General features: G+C 37.8%; 2 protein-coding genes across 3 annotated transcripts; both read left to right on the top strand.

Annotated features, from left to right (window-relative positions):
• The first annotated feature begins 628 nt into the window (after positions 1-628).
• On the top strand, positions 629-14,060 carry LOC105271604 (reticulon-1). Of its 2 annotated transcripts, XM_011313251.1 has the most exons (6): positions 629-1,754; positions 7,832-7,867; positions 12,383-12,590; positions 12,874-13,082; positions 13,168-13,273; positions 13,601-14,060. In XM_011313251.1, the coding sequence occupies exons 1-6, from the start codon at positions 986-988 to the stop codon at positions 13,653-13,655; spliced, it is 1,383 nt and encodes a 460-aa protein (XP_011311553.1). In that variant the 5' UTR covers positions 629-985; the 3' UTR covers positions 13,656-14,060. The 2 variants fall into 2 exon arrangements, with proteins under 2 accessions (XP_011311553.1, XP_011311554.1); XM_011313252.1 differs by lacking the exon at positions 7,832-7,867.
• Positions 14,061-15,717: 1,657 nt separating this feature from the next.
• Positions 15,718-18,549, top strand: LOC105271603 (ribonucleoside-diphosphate reductase large subunit). Its single transcript, XM_011313249.1, has 2 exons — positions 15,718-15,880; positions 15,999-18,549. The coding sequence occupies exons 1-2, from the start codon at positions 15,835-15,837 to the stop codon at positions 18,395-18,397; spliced, it is 2,445 nt and encodes an 814-aa protein (XP_011311551.1). The 5' UTR covers positions 15,718-15,834; the 3' UTR covers positions 18,398-18,549.
• Positions 18,550-18,799: the final 250 nt, after the last annotated feature.

Genomic DNA, 18,799 nt, shown 5'->3' with positions numbered 1-18,799 from the left:
CCTGTCATGAATAAAATAATTAATAATTTATTCCATTATTTTTGATCGCAGAAAATATTGATATTGAGTACTAAATCGGTTTTCACTTGAAACACCGGCCGCTGCCGCCAAAATTGTAAACGCCCATAACCCGGCGTCTATAACTGAATAAAAAAGTTTATTTATGTTCCCCAAGAGAATGTTTTTAATATTCCTCCAGTAAAATATATAATATAATTATAATTCTCCTTCCAGACGCTCGATTTTAAATTTCAACCGCGCCAATTATCTACAACAATTAAATTATTATTTAACAAAAGACTAAACAACCGTGAATAACAACAATTACAATATCCCACAATTGTTGAGCACACACTGCGGAAAAAAAATCCTGGAGAAGTGCCTCCAGGAGATGATCTGTCAAAAAAAGGAGTCCTGGACTGAAATACTGCCATAAATTCCTGTACGTCGACGTGGAGTCGGACTCCCTCGAGATCGCCCTGGAGGTACATTTTCCAAGAAGATTAAACAAAGTCCTGGACGAATCAGGATCTCCAGGATTTTTATGAAAAAATATTGGGAGAACAGTGCAGTGTAAATCCGCATGTGCGCGCCACTGACATTTGACAGCTGAGAGAGGAGCCGAGCGGATCCTCTCGGCCTCGGGTTTCAGTCGTGAGTGTGAATCAAGTGTGTGCAGTTCACGATAAATTTCCAAAAGTTTCGCAAGCCCCTGGAAGCCCACCCTGGCAGGACCACCATCCAAGAATAAAAAATCCATCGACCATCGGAATTCGCCCCATGGGAGTCCCATAATACTCCAAGGACTCGATAAAAATTGAGTGATTAAAATAAAATCCATAGAACTCCTGGGGAACCATCAGAGAACTGGAGAATAAAGGAGTAGAAAGGGGGAACAATAAATCAGGGATATCAGGGATATCGGGGATATCAGGGATAGAGGTAAGGACTATCAGGTCAGGACTATCAGGTAGAGTGAATAAAAATGGATAAAGAAGAGTACGAGCGAGGCTTCGCTTTTCCCCCGATAAAACGTGACTCAGACTCGATGGACGATTTCGAGCACGTCGAGGACGAGTTAAAATCATCGAATGATTCAAACGCGACAACCCAGCTGGTGGACGTGTCCCGAGCCCCAACGAATCTTTTCGACAGAGAAATAACGACAGGGCGAAATCTCCTAGACACAACGGTCCAGGACGAGGGTAAAGAGGATATCCTGAAGCCGGTGCCAGCGACACCACCGCCATCCGCCGATTTTGAGAAATTCTCTGATGAAATGTCAGGCGATCCCTTCACATCAAATCTCCAGGATCACCTCGAGAAATTCGATGCCAAGAGGATGACCGAGGATTTCGTCCAAGCAGAGAGGACTGGTGACGACGACAAGGAGGAGAGTGTCAACGACTTCTTCGGGAGGGGATCTGATGATGACTCAAGTGCTAAATCAATGATCGAGAGGGAGAGGGTCTTCCAGGGGGATAAGGAAATTCAGGTGAAGGAGTCCGTGTTGCCGGCACCTGAGAAACCACCGGTTATGGATTTTCTTGGTGATGACGTTGTTGCACCCACTAAACCACTGCCACCTGTACCAAGGGATGGAGCTATCAGTGGGAATGAGACTGGTGATGAGGAATTCGAGTCGGAACCTGAACCATCACCTATCAAGGCTATTGCCACCAGGGGAACTCACACCAAGAGGCAGGACATCGAGGAAATTGCACCCAGGAAGATATTCGCTGATATGGGGCTGGGTGAGTCCTTCTCCGAATTAATTCATTGAGTTGACAATTCATTTTGAGAAATCATCGATTTCTTGGCAATCCGTCGTGATGATCGTGATGATTTATCTGGATGACAGGATTTTATTTTGCTTGATGCTGTCAGGAATAATTCTGAATATCTAGGAAACTGATTTCTCAGGCTTCATTTAGTCATGGATTTATTTGCCGTTCACCTAGGGGATTACTCAACTTTCAATTCGGTGACTCAGTGTTCGTGTCGTTACCCTCGTTTTTGTTATTGAAATACTGCGGAAACAGATGCCGGACTGCAGACATATCGTAGGGGGATTTTTCGGTGGCAATCAATTTATTCAATAATTAATTCATTATCGATCCTGCAATTATCCCGAACCGCTAATTCATTTTGGAATAGCAATTGCAGAATCTGTCGGAGTATTTTTTTATTTTTCTAGTGCTATCAAATTATCTCCTGTTAATTCTATAATTATATTTTAGTGGGAAGAACGGGAGGATTTATACGTTGAAAAATTATTTTTGTTTATCGTTTTCATTTTATTGTACAATTTTATTGTTTAATCCAAAATTATTTATTTAATCTGATGAACTTTCGACTGAAAATCAATGATCAGTTTTGTTCTCAATTCCTCAGCGTTTATGAATAATTATATAAAATAATAAAAAACGGAGAAGAACCGGAATATGCAAAGATTAAAAATAGTTGATGTTTAAATTCGCTACGGCGAATCGCGGGGAATTATCCAGAATGCCGGCACATCATCGAGTTTTTATTATCCGACGTTGAGTCATCGACTTTTAAATAAAACTCACAGGGCGTGTCCAATATTCCCCTGGGAGACAATCCGAGGACGATGATTAACAATTAAATCGATGATCGAGTGAAATTTCCTCCAATTTTGCTTTGCCCCCCCCCCCCCCCCCATAGTCCAAGGGAATTGATCGGAAAAATATCAGTACCTCCGGAATTTTTGTCTCTGAATATTAATTTTCACGGTGAGGGTCTAACGAACCGAAAGTAGAACCGGTGGGTTCTAATCAGGTGCTTTTGTAGGCTACACCAGCGGTTGTGATCCGTTCACTTCCGCCTGGATACAACGGAATCATTTAATATTCAGATGGTACGAATGTTCTGCCCCTTTTTAGCAAAAATAACCGGTTTCCCCTGATAAATTGTTGATGGGATTGACCAAAATTGATTGACTGAATTCCATCACTAATTATTTAATCAATCCCAAAATATCATGATCGTCCGATAATTTTCCTATTTTTTATCAAGTGTTATAAATTTTTTAAAAGTTCAGGAAAAAATCGGCAACTTCGAATCCTCGGATTATTTATCAATTATCGATTTAAAAATTTGTTTTATTAGATGCGATTCATTTTTTTATGGGATCGTAAACTTTTTTATTGCCATTTTTAAATTATTTGTTTGTTTTTTATTAATCTAAAATTATTGGCGAATTATTTGCTGGTGATTACACATTTTTTAGGGGTCGATGGAAATTCTAAGAGAATGGTATTATTGAAATTATTTGGGATTATTACTTACCGCGGGGCTCGCGTGTCCGAAGATAAGGAGTTGTATCAACTGATTGCTATCATGACATACAAATGCATATGCACGACTGATAAACGTCCACTGCTGCATAATTACTCGGCTATTAATTTAAGAGATTCAAGATGAATGAACATGAGCGATGATTCGATGTTTCTCCCCCAGACTCATTAATTCTCAAGATAAAAACATAATTTGCGGAATATCTCTTATTTTTCAGCGAATCGGTTTTCCCTGGTAATTAATTCCTCAATTATCCCCGTAATCAATGAGTCTAGGCTAAATTATCATAGGACATTTTTTTATAATTAACAATAAATTGGAAAAAAAAAGGTTCTCAATTTTTTTCGGAAATATTTTTGGACGATTGTTTCAACGTCCGATTAATTCACATTTTAATTAGAAACTTGAAATAGATTAGATTACAAAAATTAAATGGAATGGAAAAATAGATTTTTTATTTATTATTTATTTAAAAAATAATCAGCAAATATTTTTTTGAAAATTGAATTCAGTGAAACTCTTTGAGGGTGAGAGGTTTTTTGGGGGAGTGATTTATTATTCAATTTGCAAAACAATTATATTATTTATCGCGTTCTGCGCAATATTCGATATGTGCACCTTTACGGTGTCTGGTGCGCGTCGTATTATATCGATCTGCCACCGAGACACCCCATACACCAGGATGTCCTCCCCTATTTCTTTCCCCTTTCCAAGGGAAATAAAAAAATGTCCACATGATGCCATAAACTAGGGGATCAACTAAATAAAATGTCCAAGGTCTTCACCTGGTGCTCCAAAAGCACGAGATAAAAATTAAAAAAGGGTGTTCTTCAAATATTACTTTGATTTTAAGATTTGATTTTTTTTTTTCATTTCAGAATTGTAAAATTTTTTTGCTTTTTTGGTTTAGAAATTTTAGGGCTTTTAGTGGATTTCATCGGCTTTTTATCTTGCCGGTTATTTTTATTCGTAAGGGATTTTTATTTATAGATTTTCTATTTCACGGATGAGTTCATTAAATTTTTTTATTTTTGGACGGACAGTTCAGTCAAGGAGTGAAATATAATCAGTAATTTTTAATTGTTTAAATCAATGAAATTGCTCATTAATACTCAAATGTTAATTTGAATTAAATTAAACTGAATTGTTGATTAACTGAATTTGGGAAAAAAAAGAATTAATTAATTAATCGAAGAAAGCGATTTTAATTGAAAAAAATTTCAGATTATTTATAAAATAATTGAGTTGGTTTTTTAAATTGATTATTCCGCTGTTTTTAATTCTTTGGAAATATTTGCAACTGAAGGATCCGGAAATTTCTGCATTATCGGCAGACGATCGCGAATCTACTCTCGTCTATCGCGGGTGGATAAACGCCCCCTCTATTCTTTTATTTAAATTAATAAAAAATAAAACGCAAAAGACATGCAACTCAGAAAAAAATGTTGCAAAATGACGCAAAAAATTGCAATTCAAAATCAAATCAATATTGAATACTCCATTTTCACAGGAATCGATATTATAACAATTATCGATTGAAATCCAATTTTTTTCAGTTAATTCGTCAGTTTTCCTAAATTTTTAAAAAGCCGAAAAATGTTTATAAATAAATTACACAAAATCCACGAATAAATAGTTCTCAATAAGCGGAAAATCTCAGAACCAATTTGCGTTTCAATAAAAAATATTTAATTAAAAATTCCAGTGGATTCCACAAAATTGTGGGAAAAATTTCAGAAAATTGTAGTTTTGCTGGCATCCGATGGAAAAACCTGTGGACGAACTATAAATGCCACCCCCTAAGATAATGAGTACTGGATATTGACATTTGCTACCCCTATTTAGTGCGTTTGAAACATAAAAAAAATGGTAATATGCGCTTGCGTGGGCGCCGGAGTGTCTGTGAACCCTTTGTCCAGCAAAACTCCACACATGAATGATTATTTTCAATTTACCCACTTTCCTTCATTTTTCCTAGCACATGTTTCTTTTCCCCGAGTTGTGGCACTAGGTGTGGAACCTTGGAACGTGTAATTCCAATCAATCGAAACGAATTGCGCAATCGAGACGTGAAGCCGAGATTTCTCCGATTTTTCGATATCCGATCGAGGAAATCCTCAGGATCATTTTGATGCTGGAAAATCATCACAATTAATTTAATTGATTCAATCGCAATTGAAATTCTATTACGATATAAATAAAAATCCCAAAAATGTTTAATAAAAACACCAAAAAATGTGAACCGTCAAAATTAATTCTTTTTTTGAATTCTCTGGGAAATTGAAAAAAAAATATGAAAAACGATGAAAAATTATGAATCCGAAAAAATTTATTAGATTGAAGTGTTCCTTTTTTTTTGTTTGAAAAAATAGAAAAAGTCATGCAAAAGCGATTTGAACTCGAAGACAGCCGATTTTGCCCGAAGTTGTCCGACCATGCGCGGAGACTTCGGTCAGCCCCTAGACCAGTCAGATCGATAAAACTTTTCAGTCCTGACGTTGACGTGAATCAGTGTCGATCGAAGTCCGCAAATATCCCGAGGTGTAAAAAATATTTGTGAAAAATCCACCATTAAAAAATAAAAATCGTGAAGCCGTCCACCTCCATCGATTGTTGACAAGTGGTGACGCCCTGTCAAATTGACAGCAGCACTTGACAGACCGGAGAGGCGCCGATCCGTAGAATCGACGCAGTATTTCGATTTTTCTCGACAAAAAAAAAAGTTTCCACTGAAAATAAATTCCACGTGCGATACCGATCTCTCGATCCACCACCGATATCTCCGATTATCATCATTGATATCTCGATTGTCTGTGATTGAAACCAGCAATTGTGAGGAATTAATTTTTAAACAATGGATTCAGACGCATCGTGTCCCATTCCAAAGAGAGATAATGATGGAGATATTTGCAAGGGCAAGAGCAAGACCACCGGATGCTTTTGGAATATCCTAGACCCTCGTAAGAATTTTTTCCTATTATTTACACTTTTTTGGGAATTTTATTCGCCATTTTTTTGACGTACGGGATTGAGTAATTGCTCATTGTTTATTTATTCTCACTGTTTACTATATTTTTTTTATATGGTTCCGGGGAAAATTTCGACTCATCGATTTTTTTCTTTCCCTGTGGATCGTCTCGTGTACCTGCGGACCCTGACGTCATCGTTTCTCGAGAATTTCACGTCCAGTCATTGTTTACTCGGGGATGAGTTTGTCGTAGGTCAGAGGAATTCTCGGGTTTTTGAAGCTCTGGCCTACAGGGATCCCCAGTGATAACGACAGTTACATAATCGGTGATCGATACGTTGAGAAAATGGAATTTGCACTCGAGGTTTTATCTCCGAATCTCATTGTTCGAATTTTTTTTATCCACCAATAAAAACAACGCGAAGTTTTCTGGAATTATCTCAGGAGCAGTTAATTTAAGAGAAAAACTGAAAGAGGACTTTTTTCTGGAGAATTTTATTGCCCCCAAAAAAGGTCCAGTGAAATTCAGCGTTAAATCCACTCACTCCGGAGATAATTCGCTTTTTAACACTGCCTAAAATTGCGTTTCGATTAAATTCAGTCGCGAACATTATAATTAATTAATTAACGATTGTTGTAAAAGTTGGGTTGACTTATCGCGAGTTCTTCAACCTCATCCCACGAAAATAGCCTCCATTTAAACCGAGTATTGATAAACCGAGAGAGTTGATGGCACTGGGATCGATAGACCAGTAAATAATAAATGGAGGATTGTTCACCCTGGAATGGAGGATATAATGTGAGATAGTGGGTCTCTGGGCATTGGGGAAGACTTATCATAATCATAATAAATCTTGGAGTCATTGCTGTGGTGTACAGCCTCGAGCTAATGCCGTGTTGCTGCACTGATGATACGAATGAATATGATTCAGAGTTTCAAATGGGCTGATTCTCTCTGCAATCCCTCATGTACCTCATTAATTCGCATTACAAGCCTATCATACATATCGATGGGGATAACAACACGCTATGACATCTTTTTGCTTTAGCATTACCACTGGAATATCGAAATCATTACTCTACATTTTTTAAAATCTATTCTTCGCCATTTTTATCTGCTTACCATTACTTATCTCCTCATTTCACCTGCACTAACTAATTATCATTATTATTCTGTCATAATCATTAACCTAACTCCTGGAAAAGCGATAAATGACTGATTTTAGTGATGATTTAATTATACAAGACAAATGATAATGTGGGAAAAATTCTTTTTCCGACATCTTCGGAATTATGGGGTTTAGGAGAAAAGAAAAGAGAGATTTTTTGTGGAAAATTTCAAGAGCTATAAAAAAGTCATGAAGCTTTTTTCCACTAGGCCTGATTTTTACCGAGATATTCACAGAATAATGCGACAAGTTTTTTTTAGAGTGCGAATAAATGGGTATTTGTTGCTTAATCGCTTGATTCTTTAACATCTCTATTAAATTTTCACCTGTTGGTTATGGAATGTAGAATTAACCTCTGATTGTTGTTTTACAGACGCATGGTTTAACCCAGAAAGACTGACTCCGAAAGGTAAGAATAATTTTCATTCAATAATTCATTGAGACCGAAAAATCGTTTAAAAAATGTCAATTGGAATTGAATTTTTAATCAATTCCACACGCTTTTTCATTCTCACTGTCTCGTTGATTGAAATTCAAATTTACGTAGATATGTAGATACCCCGGAGCTTGATACCTACCATGAAAAATGCTGAAATCTTTTCTCTGCGTCTGCTACTCTCGCAATTTTCGCTTTCAATGGAATTCACAAAGACAAACAATTTCCCAAACGAGGTGCATCCCCTGTAAAAAAATCCCTACTACCCCAAGCAGTCACTACAATAAATAAAATCGTCGAAATAAAAACAATCCAACGAAATCTCGACTAAAAAAACGCTAAAGAACCTCAACACGAAGTCGATCGTTAAAATCGGTAGTAACTCGAAGACTTGAATCATCGATAACTCAATATTGGCTGAGTGAAATTCAATATTGAGGTGCTCATTTTGGAGGTGTTAATTAGCCTTTTAAAATGGCACCTTTTTTGTGGAGCTCCAATCGGCGGATGTCGAGATATTATCGATTGAAGACGCGCTTTCCATTTAATCTCACTCATTCTTCGCTCGTATATAGTCTACAACTACAAAATCAGTATCACCTAAATATAAACTGCTCAGAGTCAGCCAGGTTGGCTGGTTTTCTGCCAAAGTCTCTTGGGTTTTTACCTTTCCCTCTCAGTCCAACAGATTGTCTCTGAGAGCAGAGGATCTAGTGCCGGGTTCAGTGATATTATTCGATGATGATCATCATCCGGTCCCTAAAGGAACCATCAAACCACTAGATAATCCCTCACCATCAATTTTTAAATATCATTTTAAAAAGCCACTCGCTCGTTCCTCAATTCAATCGGTTCAGTCGTCGATTCATTATTCGGTGCGCAAATCAGTGATTTAGTTCTTCAATTGGAAATTATTGTTCTGAAATAAATATGAATGTGATGGAGATATTGGAGCAGATAAGGGGGACCAAGTGGACGAGGGAGGAGTGTAAGTTGATTAATTGGTTGTTTTTGGGGAATTGAATTTTCTTTTTCTCTCTTTTACCTTTTTTATTTGAGGTAATATCGAGCCAAATGGAGAATCTGGCGTTTAACTCAAGTGGGTCAATCTCGTTTTGTCTCTTACTCAAATAAAAATAATTCGGTTGGTTATTTGTCGATTGCTCGGTTCAAAGGTTTATTATTATCGGTGATAATTGTACTTTTGTGGCTTTTTTTAAGGTCGCAGTTACCGATTGCTGCGATTTTTTATTGTGCTTTGGACAAAAATCTTGACGTTTATTTTTGGGGGCCAAAATTCCGCTCAAATGATTACGTAAAGGCTCTTCCGTCTTTCCTCGTCTTTTTGTCGAGATTTCTCCACTGGGATTTTTTGGGGTGAAGTTGGACGGAAATAAATCATCGGGGTTTTATTGCTGGGATTTACCGGGGAAAATAGATTTTTTTTTGTAATTACAACGATTTTTTAATTGTCATCGAAAAAAATAATTGAGTTAATTCAGTTTAAGAACTAATTTTGATTGTTTATTTCCGATTTATCTACGGAGTGAGGGGATTTAGGGCGAAAACACATTGAACAGTTCTTTTAAAGAATTTTATCAGCTATAAAAAAGTTATGTACCTTTTTCGTGTTGATCCCCTTAATCACGAGATAACCGCGTGATTAGCGGGTGATGGTACTCTCAATTTTTTTGGGGAGTAGTTATTTTGCGGTTTGCTCATTACGAATTATCTCGGGAATGAGTGGGTTCACAGGAAAAAGTTAATAACATTTTTTACGGAGCAGATTCGAGAGAGCAAATTTTGTTAATGAATTTTTGCACTCAAATCAATCGGTACTGAGATAATTGCATAATTATCGAGATGCAACGGATGGAGTTCTTTGAGTCGCAGGGTGACCTTGACAATGACGTTTTGCTACCGTAATTAGTAATTATTAGTGCAGAACCGTTAGGTGTGGTGTTAATAGAGTGACCTTGGGGTTTAATCCAACGTTGAGCCGGATTCGATCATTATTTTAAGAATCCCTATCTTCACTCTTGAAAATTATTTCGGATTAAAACCTGATCGAGTCAATAATCATTATTTTAGAAAATTATTATAGAAAATTAATGACGCGTAGAAAATTACCGTCACAGACGATTTAATTCAATCCAGACACACTACACAAATAAAACTCTAAAAGATTCCACCCGATTGTCAATTGAAATCGAATCGCATGAATTATCCGAGAGAAAACACATCGACTCTGTTTCCCCTGGCTTTTCGATTAATATCTCTGAATCCCGACGAGCTATCAAAATTCACTATAGAACCTGTTTTCCAGCTCTCATTCTCCCGGAAAAAAAATTCCCTAAAAAAATTTCGCTATCTCCCACCGATCCCGAGATATTTCCGAAAAACCGGAGAAGAAACATTACCGATTTTTTCCGTTCCGAGTTAGACGTTCCTTTCGATTTCCGGTGAATATCTCCGGCACTGGCGGAGATCAAAAAATCTTTATTGAACATTTTTTGTAGGGCAGAATGAGAGCTGCAAAAATGGTTCTACAATATTTTTTTGATTCCCCTTGGATTTCGAAATATTCTCCGATAAGTGAGTGGACTTTTTTGCACTTTGCAAGTGCATTGATTCACGATGACTTAACGATCTGTGACGCACCTGAAAATTCACCTGTCTTGCCCCATCAAGCGAGTCTGACTCAGTAAACCTCATAAAAACCAATATAAAAAATATTAATTTAAAAAAAAAATTATTTTTGATCACGTGATGAATTGCGTTTGCCGTCGTGGAAGTGCGCGTGGCGCCAACACGCCGGTTTTTTCCTCCCCCTTCCCCTCCCCCGTTAAAATAATTTTGCAAGGGATAATTCAATTGAAAAATTGGGAATTTTGAGGATTTTTCATTTATTTGAATAATGGAAAGTCACAGCAACTCCGAATTCACTCCAAAAAATCGGAAATTAATAGAAATTAATTTCCTGGATTATTTTTTTTTTATTATCATTTTTTCATTGTTAAAAATTCATTTGTTATAATTTTTTGGGAATTTGATAGAGGAAATAGTAAAAATTTCGGGTCTCGACTCCAAAAAATCTCCAGAAAAAATCATTTTGGAAAAATTCAATGGAAAAATCTATAAAGAATTGTTGAAAAATGGGAGACAAAATTTTCTATAATAAAAAATTCCCAGCAAATGACAAAATAAATAAATAAATCGTGCACATACCGAGAGACGCCATCTACTCGGTGCATTCAGTCCTCATCTGAAATTTACCGTTCTTCCCTCGTGTGTTCTTTTTCGTGTCTCCATTAAAAAAAAATCTACCTGTTTTCCCCTTCCCCTGGAGTTTAGCCTGCACATTCTCCCAACGAAACCAAAGTTGTGCCCCAGTCTGTCCAGTCTTCCAACGCCAGTCGAATTGCCAAGTTCTAAAATTATAAATTTCTCTTTTCCCTGAAAAAAAAAAAAATGGTGCGAAAGGACAAGCCGAGAAAAGCCCACGACGAGGACCTCCCGGCGAGAGGTCCTGGTGAGTCCCAAAGGAATTTTCCGTAACCCCCGACCCCTGGAGATCAAAATATCTCGATTTTTTTATCACAATTCTCAGATAATGTGGAATTTTTGCAGTGAAATCATTAGCTCCAGAAAATTTTACTGTTTTAATTAATGATTTCAGTAGGATTTCAGGTTTTGTCAATATTTTTTTGTCACTTCTAGAAGATTTTTTTGGCCCCTCCGAATTCTGAATTTTAACATATGGCTGGGGATTCCACGTGGGACAGTCATGTTGCTGGAGTCGTTGAAGTTTCCAGTCGATTATTTAAATCAAAGTGGATTGTTGTTAAAAATGTTTGAGTGTTTTAATTGTGGTTCGAGGATTATTCATTACCGGATGAGTTATTTATTGAGTCATTGAGTTAATTATGCACGTGGAGATGTTTAAATGATAAATTAATGAATTGCAAGGTTTTTCTTTTTTCTCGAATAAAGGGTTTCAACATGTCTGTAATTCACTGACGCTCCACAAGTGCCAGTGATCGTGATCCGTGACGTTTACTCGTATTCTCTGTTGTAACTCCTGGTTATGTACAACTTCTTTGCAATTAAAACCTTGAACTTGGTTTAGACACGTAATGAAACAGCGATGCTTTCCTCGGTTGGCATTGAGGAACTTTTGGACGGGTTTTCTTCCCGATTTTATGTGAGGATTGATAGAACTGGGAAATCGATATCTGTGTGATGATTATTGGAGGAATTGAATTGCAGGTGAAATTGAATATTACATTTGCTGGGACAGAACGAGACAAGGAGTAGTTCAGAAAAATTGGCAAGTCTGGGAGATGGATTTTCATCAGAATAAATTTTACACTTCAAACCACAATATCTCAGAGTTTAGGGGAGATAGCGAAATTTTTATTAGCACTTCATTTGTAGAGCGGAACGTGAATTATTTTTTAGTTCATAAATTATTGTTTGTATTCGCAGTGGCTGCGCTGATATACTGGCGTCAGCCAGAAAAAACAGGAGCTGTTTTTGGGGCGATAATGGGCGTTCTCCTGTCGCTGGCCTATTTCAGTCTGATCAGCGTGTTCTCGTATGTCGCCCTGCTGACCCTCACCGGAACCCTGGGTTTCCGCATCTACAAGACCATTATGCAGGCTGTCCAAAAAACATCGGACGGACATCCATTCAAGTGAGTTAACCCCTTGAGAATTTATAATTGAATGAAAAAACACAAAATCTTGTGAATTCCCGATTAAACTCTTCAAAAATTCGAATAATTCAAGGGTTCAGCCCAGATTTGACTCTCCAATCGAAAAGTAGAGACAAATTTTCTACGGAGAAATCTCTAAGAAATTATATGAAATTTTATTAGAATTCCAGGGATTTTTCATCGAATTTCTCAATTTTTCGTCGTTAATTCGCGATTTTTTTTATCGTCGATGTTAATTGATAATTAATTTCTATTTTGACAGAGACATTCTGGAGGTGGACTTGACCCTACCTGCGGAGAAGGTACACGAAGTTGCTGATGTCTTCGTGGCACATGCCAATGCCGCAGTATCTGAACTCCGCAGACTTTTCCTCATCGAGGATTTCATTGACTCATTAAAATTCGGAGTGTTCCTCTGGTGCATGACTCATGTCGGATCCTGGTTTAATGGAATGACACTTATCATAATTGGTGCGTCAATGAGAAAAATATAAATATTAATTATTCATGTTAATTAATATTATAGGTATTTTTAATGTGTAATTTTGGATTTTAGGAGTCGCAGCGCTCTTCACACTTCCCAAAGTCTACGAGACGAATAAAGCGCAGATCGACCAGAATCTTGCATTAGTGCATGGCAAGATCAACGAGCTCACCGCAAAGTAAGAGAAACTAATTAATTAATCAATAATTATTAAATTAAGTCACACCACTGAACAGAACTAAACTTCTCTTCTCAATCATTGGATTATCTCCTGAACGAAGGGTTTTAGAGGAAAATGTAAAAAAACATTTTTTGTGGAGAATTTTCTGGGCTAAAAAAAATTTCTCTACCATTTTTTTCTGAAATCACTCATTCACGAGATATTCGTTCTAATCAAAACCCTTTATACTCATTAAAATTTTTTTTTGTCATTTTCGTTTTGTTTATTGATTTTGCGCATTGAAAATCGATAAATGACTGAATCTGTATTTTTATCGTTGTCCAGGGTCAAAGCAGCAATTCCCCTCGGCAAAAAGGCAGAGCCTACCAAGGAGGAGTAAATTCCACCCTCAAAAAGAAAAAAAATATTAGAACAAAAAAGCAATGATAATGCAACTGATGGAGATGGGAGAAAACTCAATCATCGTGGGTACTCCTTTTTTTTACAATTAATTAAAGAAATCCCATGAAAGATTTGTTTTGAAGAACTTGAACTGGTGCGAGGTGCCTTTTCACTCACCTCAGCACAAATCAAATTGTATTAACGAAAAAGGAGATCACCCACTGCAAAATCTCTCATGTGAACATAATAAATAAAACCAGAAAGAATTTTAAACTAAGATGAAGTCTCTAGATACTAATTAATTGTCGCGACGTTGAATCATTTTTTCTTGAAGTGCAATGACGTCGCTTCACTCTTCACCTTTTTGTCTTAAAAAAGAAACATAAAACGGAGAAAAAAAATATGGAACTCATGATTTTATTGCTCCAACCCCTGGATATCCATTTATCCCCTTACTCCATAAACAAATGCATTAGCAATTTTAATATACGAAATAATTGAGAGTCTAGTGAAGTGGTGAAGTGACAATTAAGAAATTCTTTTCTAACTTCGGGGGTATCTCGGAGGGTAGTGGGTTTAGAGGAAAATTTTGTACCTTTTTTTTTCTAGAGAATTAAATTTCCTGCAAATAAAGTCATTTCACTTTTTTTTCTACAACGACTCGGCATCGGGATAATTCCGATTTTAATCAGACAAGTCTTTGCAGACATGATTTTTCTCGTTTTCAGTGATGAGTTTGTAATTATCTCAGTAATGAGTGGTTCTATAAAAAAATGTCATACCAACTTTTTTGTAGGAAATAAAATTGTCAAGAAAAAATTTATCGGACATTTTGCTCTAAACGCACGCGTTATCCAACAAATTTCCAAAATGCGAGTGGTGAATTTTGAAAAATAATGATTTCCTGTCACTTCATTACCGAAGTTATGATGATACTTTGAAAAAAATGTTGGATAATCATAAAATGAGTCCCCCAGGTCTGCATTATCACCCCATTATCACCCCGAGAGCTCGTAATCGTAATCAGACGTCACGTTTCCTTTTCTATAAATTGATAATTTAATAAAAGCTGAAGTAAAGCTCTGCCAATTATTGTTGTGAGTGTGCGCCGGAGGAACTTGAAAGTTTGAAATGATCTTAATTAATGAATTAATTAAAGAAAGAGTGAGGCTTTTGGGCATGTGTGTTGCGGCTTTGAGTTGGCGACGAAAAAGCGCTTGAGATATTATTTCTTTCTACACTACTGTTAGGATTTTTGAATAAAAAAAAATGAAAACAAACTACAGATTATCCAGATAAACGTACCATCCCTTCGTGTTTTCTGTTGATGAATATAAATAATACCGAAGATGATGGACAAACATAATAAATATTACGAATCAATATTGCAAGATAAAGTGAAATAAAAAAAAATTATCGTAACTGTCACTCTACTGTAATTACGCATACAAAAGAATAATGATAATTAATTTATAAATAATTAATTTAGCGTACGACGAGGATGGTGAGACAATTGACAAGTTTTTGATGAAAATTTGGAATAATTAAATATCACAAGCTGATACATAATTAACGAATATAATTACTATTATCTCGATGAAAATAAATTCTATCTACATGTTTTTATGGGAGAAGAATCGGGAGACGTAAAAATTATATAATGATATGAAATTGTAATAATATTGATATTGCGTAATGCTTCTTGACGTTTTTCATTATTGCATCGGCATTCGCACGATTTTATTTATAAATAAATGATATTAAATACCACACGACTAAGTAAGACTTTTATTACATCTATTATCTCTTACTCCTGTTGTTATCAGCAGGATTTTTTTTTACTGAAAATTTAATGGGCTACATAAATTTTTTTTTTGATTTTTTTTTCTCAAATCACTCCCTGCCGAGATATTTGAGATATTCATCCTTGAAGGTGAAGGAAGAGTTACAATTTTTTGGATATTATCACAACCGCGAAAAAATCGAAATTTCCTGTGACTATCTTCGCGTAGGTATTCTGAATTCTTATGAAGCGATCTTCCATGTTCGCGTTAGGCGCCAAATGCGAGACATTCTAGGGTTAGGGGTTGCCTTTTCACGCCAACACGTTGTTCTGGAGGTCAATTACTCGATTTTCTATTTTTTACCATATATAGTATCCGTAAACATTCATAAAAATGGTAGGAAGAGTTCCAAAGGGACGGATGTTCGTCTTAAAACGCGGTGAGTATAGAAAATCCCTCTTAAATGGATGATTAATGGATGCCGTGGAAGTTACACCACGTTCTCTAACTCATATGACGATTCCCTCGAAATCAATTTTAATTGATAATTTTGCCAGATGGACGTAAAGAGGAGGTGCACTACGACAAAATTACCTCGAGGATCCAGAAGTTGTGCTACAACCTGGACATGGATTACGTGGATCCTCCAGCAATCACCCTGAAAGTAGTGAGTGGTCTGTACGCTGGTGTGACAACAGTCGAGCTGGACAATCTGGCAGCAGAGATAGCTGCCACGATGACGACCATTCACCCGGACTACGCAATCCTGGCAGCGAGAATAGCAGTGGCTAATCTCCACAAAGAAACGAAGAAGAGTTTCAGCGAGGTAATGAGCGACCTCCACAACGCCACTGATCCCATAACAAAGGAGCACACCCCAATCATCAGCAAACACTACAACGATATTATTCAGAAGCACGCAGTGAAGCTCGACTCGGCGATAATCTACAACAGAGACTTCAGTTACAATTATTTTGGATTCAAGACCCTCGAGAGAAGTTATCTGCTGAAGATCAATGGTAAAGTAGCTGAGAGGCCTGCCCACATGCTGATGAGAGTGGCTGTGGGAATACACGAAGAGGACATCGACAGGGTCATTGAGACATACAACTATCTGTCCGAGAGATACTTCACTCACGCATCACCAACCCTTTTCTCAGCCTGCACTGGTAGACAACAGATGTCCAGCTGTTTTCTCCTGACAATGACTGACGACAGCATTAATGGCATCTACGACACCCTCAAGAGGTGTGCACTCATCAGCAAATCAGCTGGTGGAATTGGAGTGAATGTACACTGTATCAGAGCCAAGGGGACACGAATTGCTGGTACCAATGGTATATCCAATGGGCTTGTACCCATGCTTCGTGTTTACAATAACACAGCACGTTATGTTGATCAGGGTGGAAACAAACGTCCTGGAGCATTTGCCATTTATCTCGAGCCCTGGCACGCTGACATATTCGATGTTCTCGATCTCAAGAAAAACACAGGAAAAGAGGAATATCGAGCACGTGAACTTTTTTACGCACTCTGGATCCCGGATTTATTCATGAAACGTGTTCTGGCGGACGATGTGTGGAGTCTGATGTGCCCCCACGAATGTCCAGGCCTATGTGACACCTGGGGTGAGGAATTCGAGAAGCTCTACACACAGTACGAGGGAGAGGCCCGTTTCAAGCGTCAGGTGAAAGCTCGTGAGCTCTGGACTGCAATTCTTATGTCACAAGTCGAGACTGGAACTCCCTACATGCTGTACAAGGACGCATGCAATAGAAAATCCAATCAGAAGAACTTGGGAACGATAAAATGCAGCAACTTGTGTACTGAGATCGTCGAGTACTCGAGCCCCGATGAAGTTGCTGTTTGCAATTTGGCCTCGATTGCAGTCAACATGTTCGTGGACCCAGTGAAAAAGACTTACAACTTTAACAAGCTGAAGACAGTCGTCAAAATCGTCGCAAGAAATCTCGACAGAGTTATCGATGTCAATTATTACCCAATCGAGGAGGCAAGAGTCTCCAACATGAGACATCGTCCCATGGGAATTGGAGTTCAGGGTCTGGCAGATGCATTTCTACTGATGCGTTATCCATTCGACAGCAATGAGGCCCAGAAACTCAATATCCAGATCTTCGAGACCCTGTATTATGGTGCCCTCGAGGCCTCATGCGAGCTCGCCCAGGAGAAGGGCACCTACGAGACGTACAAAGGCTCACCAGTCAGCCAGGGCATCCTCCAGTATGACATGTGGGGTGTAACACCAACAAATCTCTGGGACTGGGCTGAACTCAAGGATAAAATATCTAAACACGGTATTAGGAACTCTCTCCTACTGGCACCAATGCCAACAGCCTCAACAGCCCAAATTCTGGGTAACAACGAGGCCATTGAGCCTTACACCAGCAACATCTACGCGAGGCGTGTACTGTCTGGTGAATTCCAAGTAGTCAATCCCCATCTGCTGAAGGACCTCACCGAGCGTGATCTCTGGGACGACGACATGAAGAACCAGATAATAGCGAGCAATGGCTCGATCCAGAACATCGACAACATCCCAGCAGACCTCAAGGCACTGTACAGAACAGTCTGGGAAATTCCCCAGAGGATGATCCTCAAGATGGCTGCTGATCGTGGGGCCTTCATCGACCAGTCCCAGTCCACCAATGTTCATATGGCAAATCCAACTCCCGAGAAGCTCACATCCATGCATTTCTTCGGATGGGAGTCTGGCCTGAAGACTGGAATGTACTACCTCAGAACAAAACCAGCCACCAATGCCATTCAATTCACCGTTGACAAGAGCAAGCTCAAGGCGTCTCAGGGTGTCAATGGAGCTGACAGCACTGTCAACCGATCTTTCAATGGCTCCATGAATACTTCAGTAGTGGAGGAGGACCCTGTCCTCGTCTGCTCCAGGGAGAATGGCGATGCCTGCATGGCTTGCAGTGGATAGCCCATCAATTCTCATTCTATACGATAGCATCCTATTTTTTTTTCGCGAATTTACATTAATCATGTCATGCATCATTCCTATCTCTTCATCAATTATTGTATTTGTAGATAATTATTTTAATAATCGATCAAATCCATTTGCCGATTGAATATTTTCACAATCAATAATAAGTATAAATTTTGATAAATTGTAATTATTTTATAATCGGTAATCTGAAAATAAATGGCAAATCACTCGAAATATTGTTTAAAAACTGAATATTTCATAATCGAACAGATATGCAATGAAATTGAACAATTTGACATTTTTAAAAACGAAACTTTTTCAATATATATACTACTAATGAAATTTTATTATTGTAATAGCGCGTTGGCCTAGCGGTAACGTGCTTGCCTACCACGC

This window comes from Fopius arisanus, unplaced genomic scaffold (assembly GCF_000806365.1).
Source record: "Fopius arisanus strain USDA-PBARC FA_bdor unplaced genomic scaffold, ASM80636v1 scaffold00113, whole genome shotgun sequence".
In the NCBI taxonomy this organism is placed as follows: Eukaryota; Metazoa; Arthropoda; class Insecta; order Hymenoptera; family Braconidae; genus Fopius; species Fopius arisanus.
This window is presented reverse-complemented; position numbering and strand designations above follow the sequence as displayed.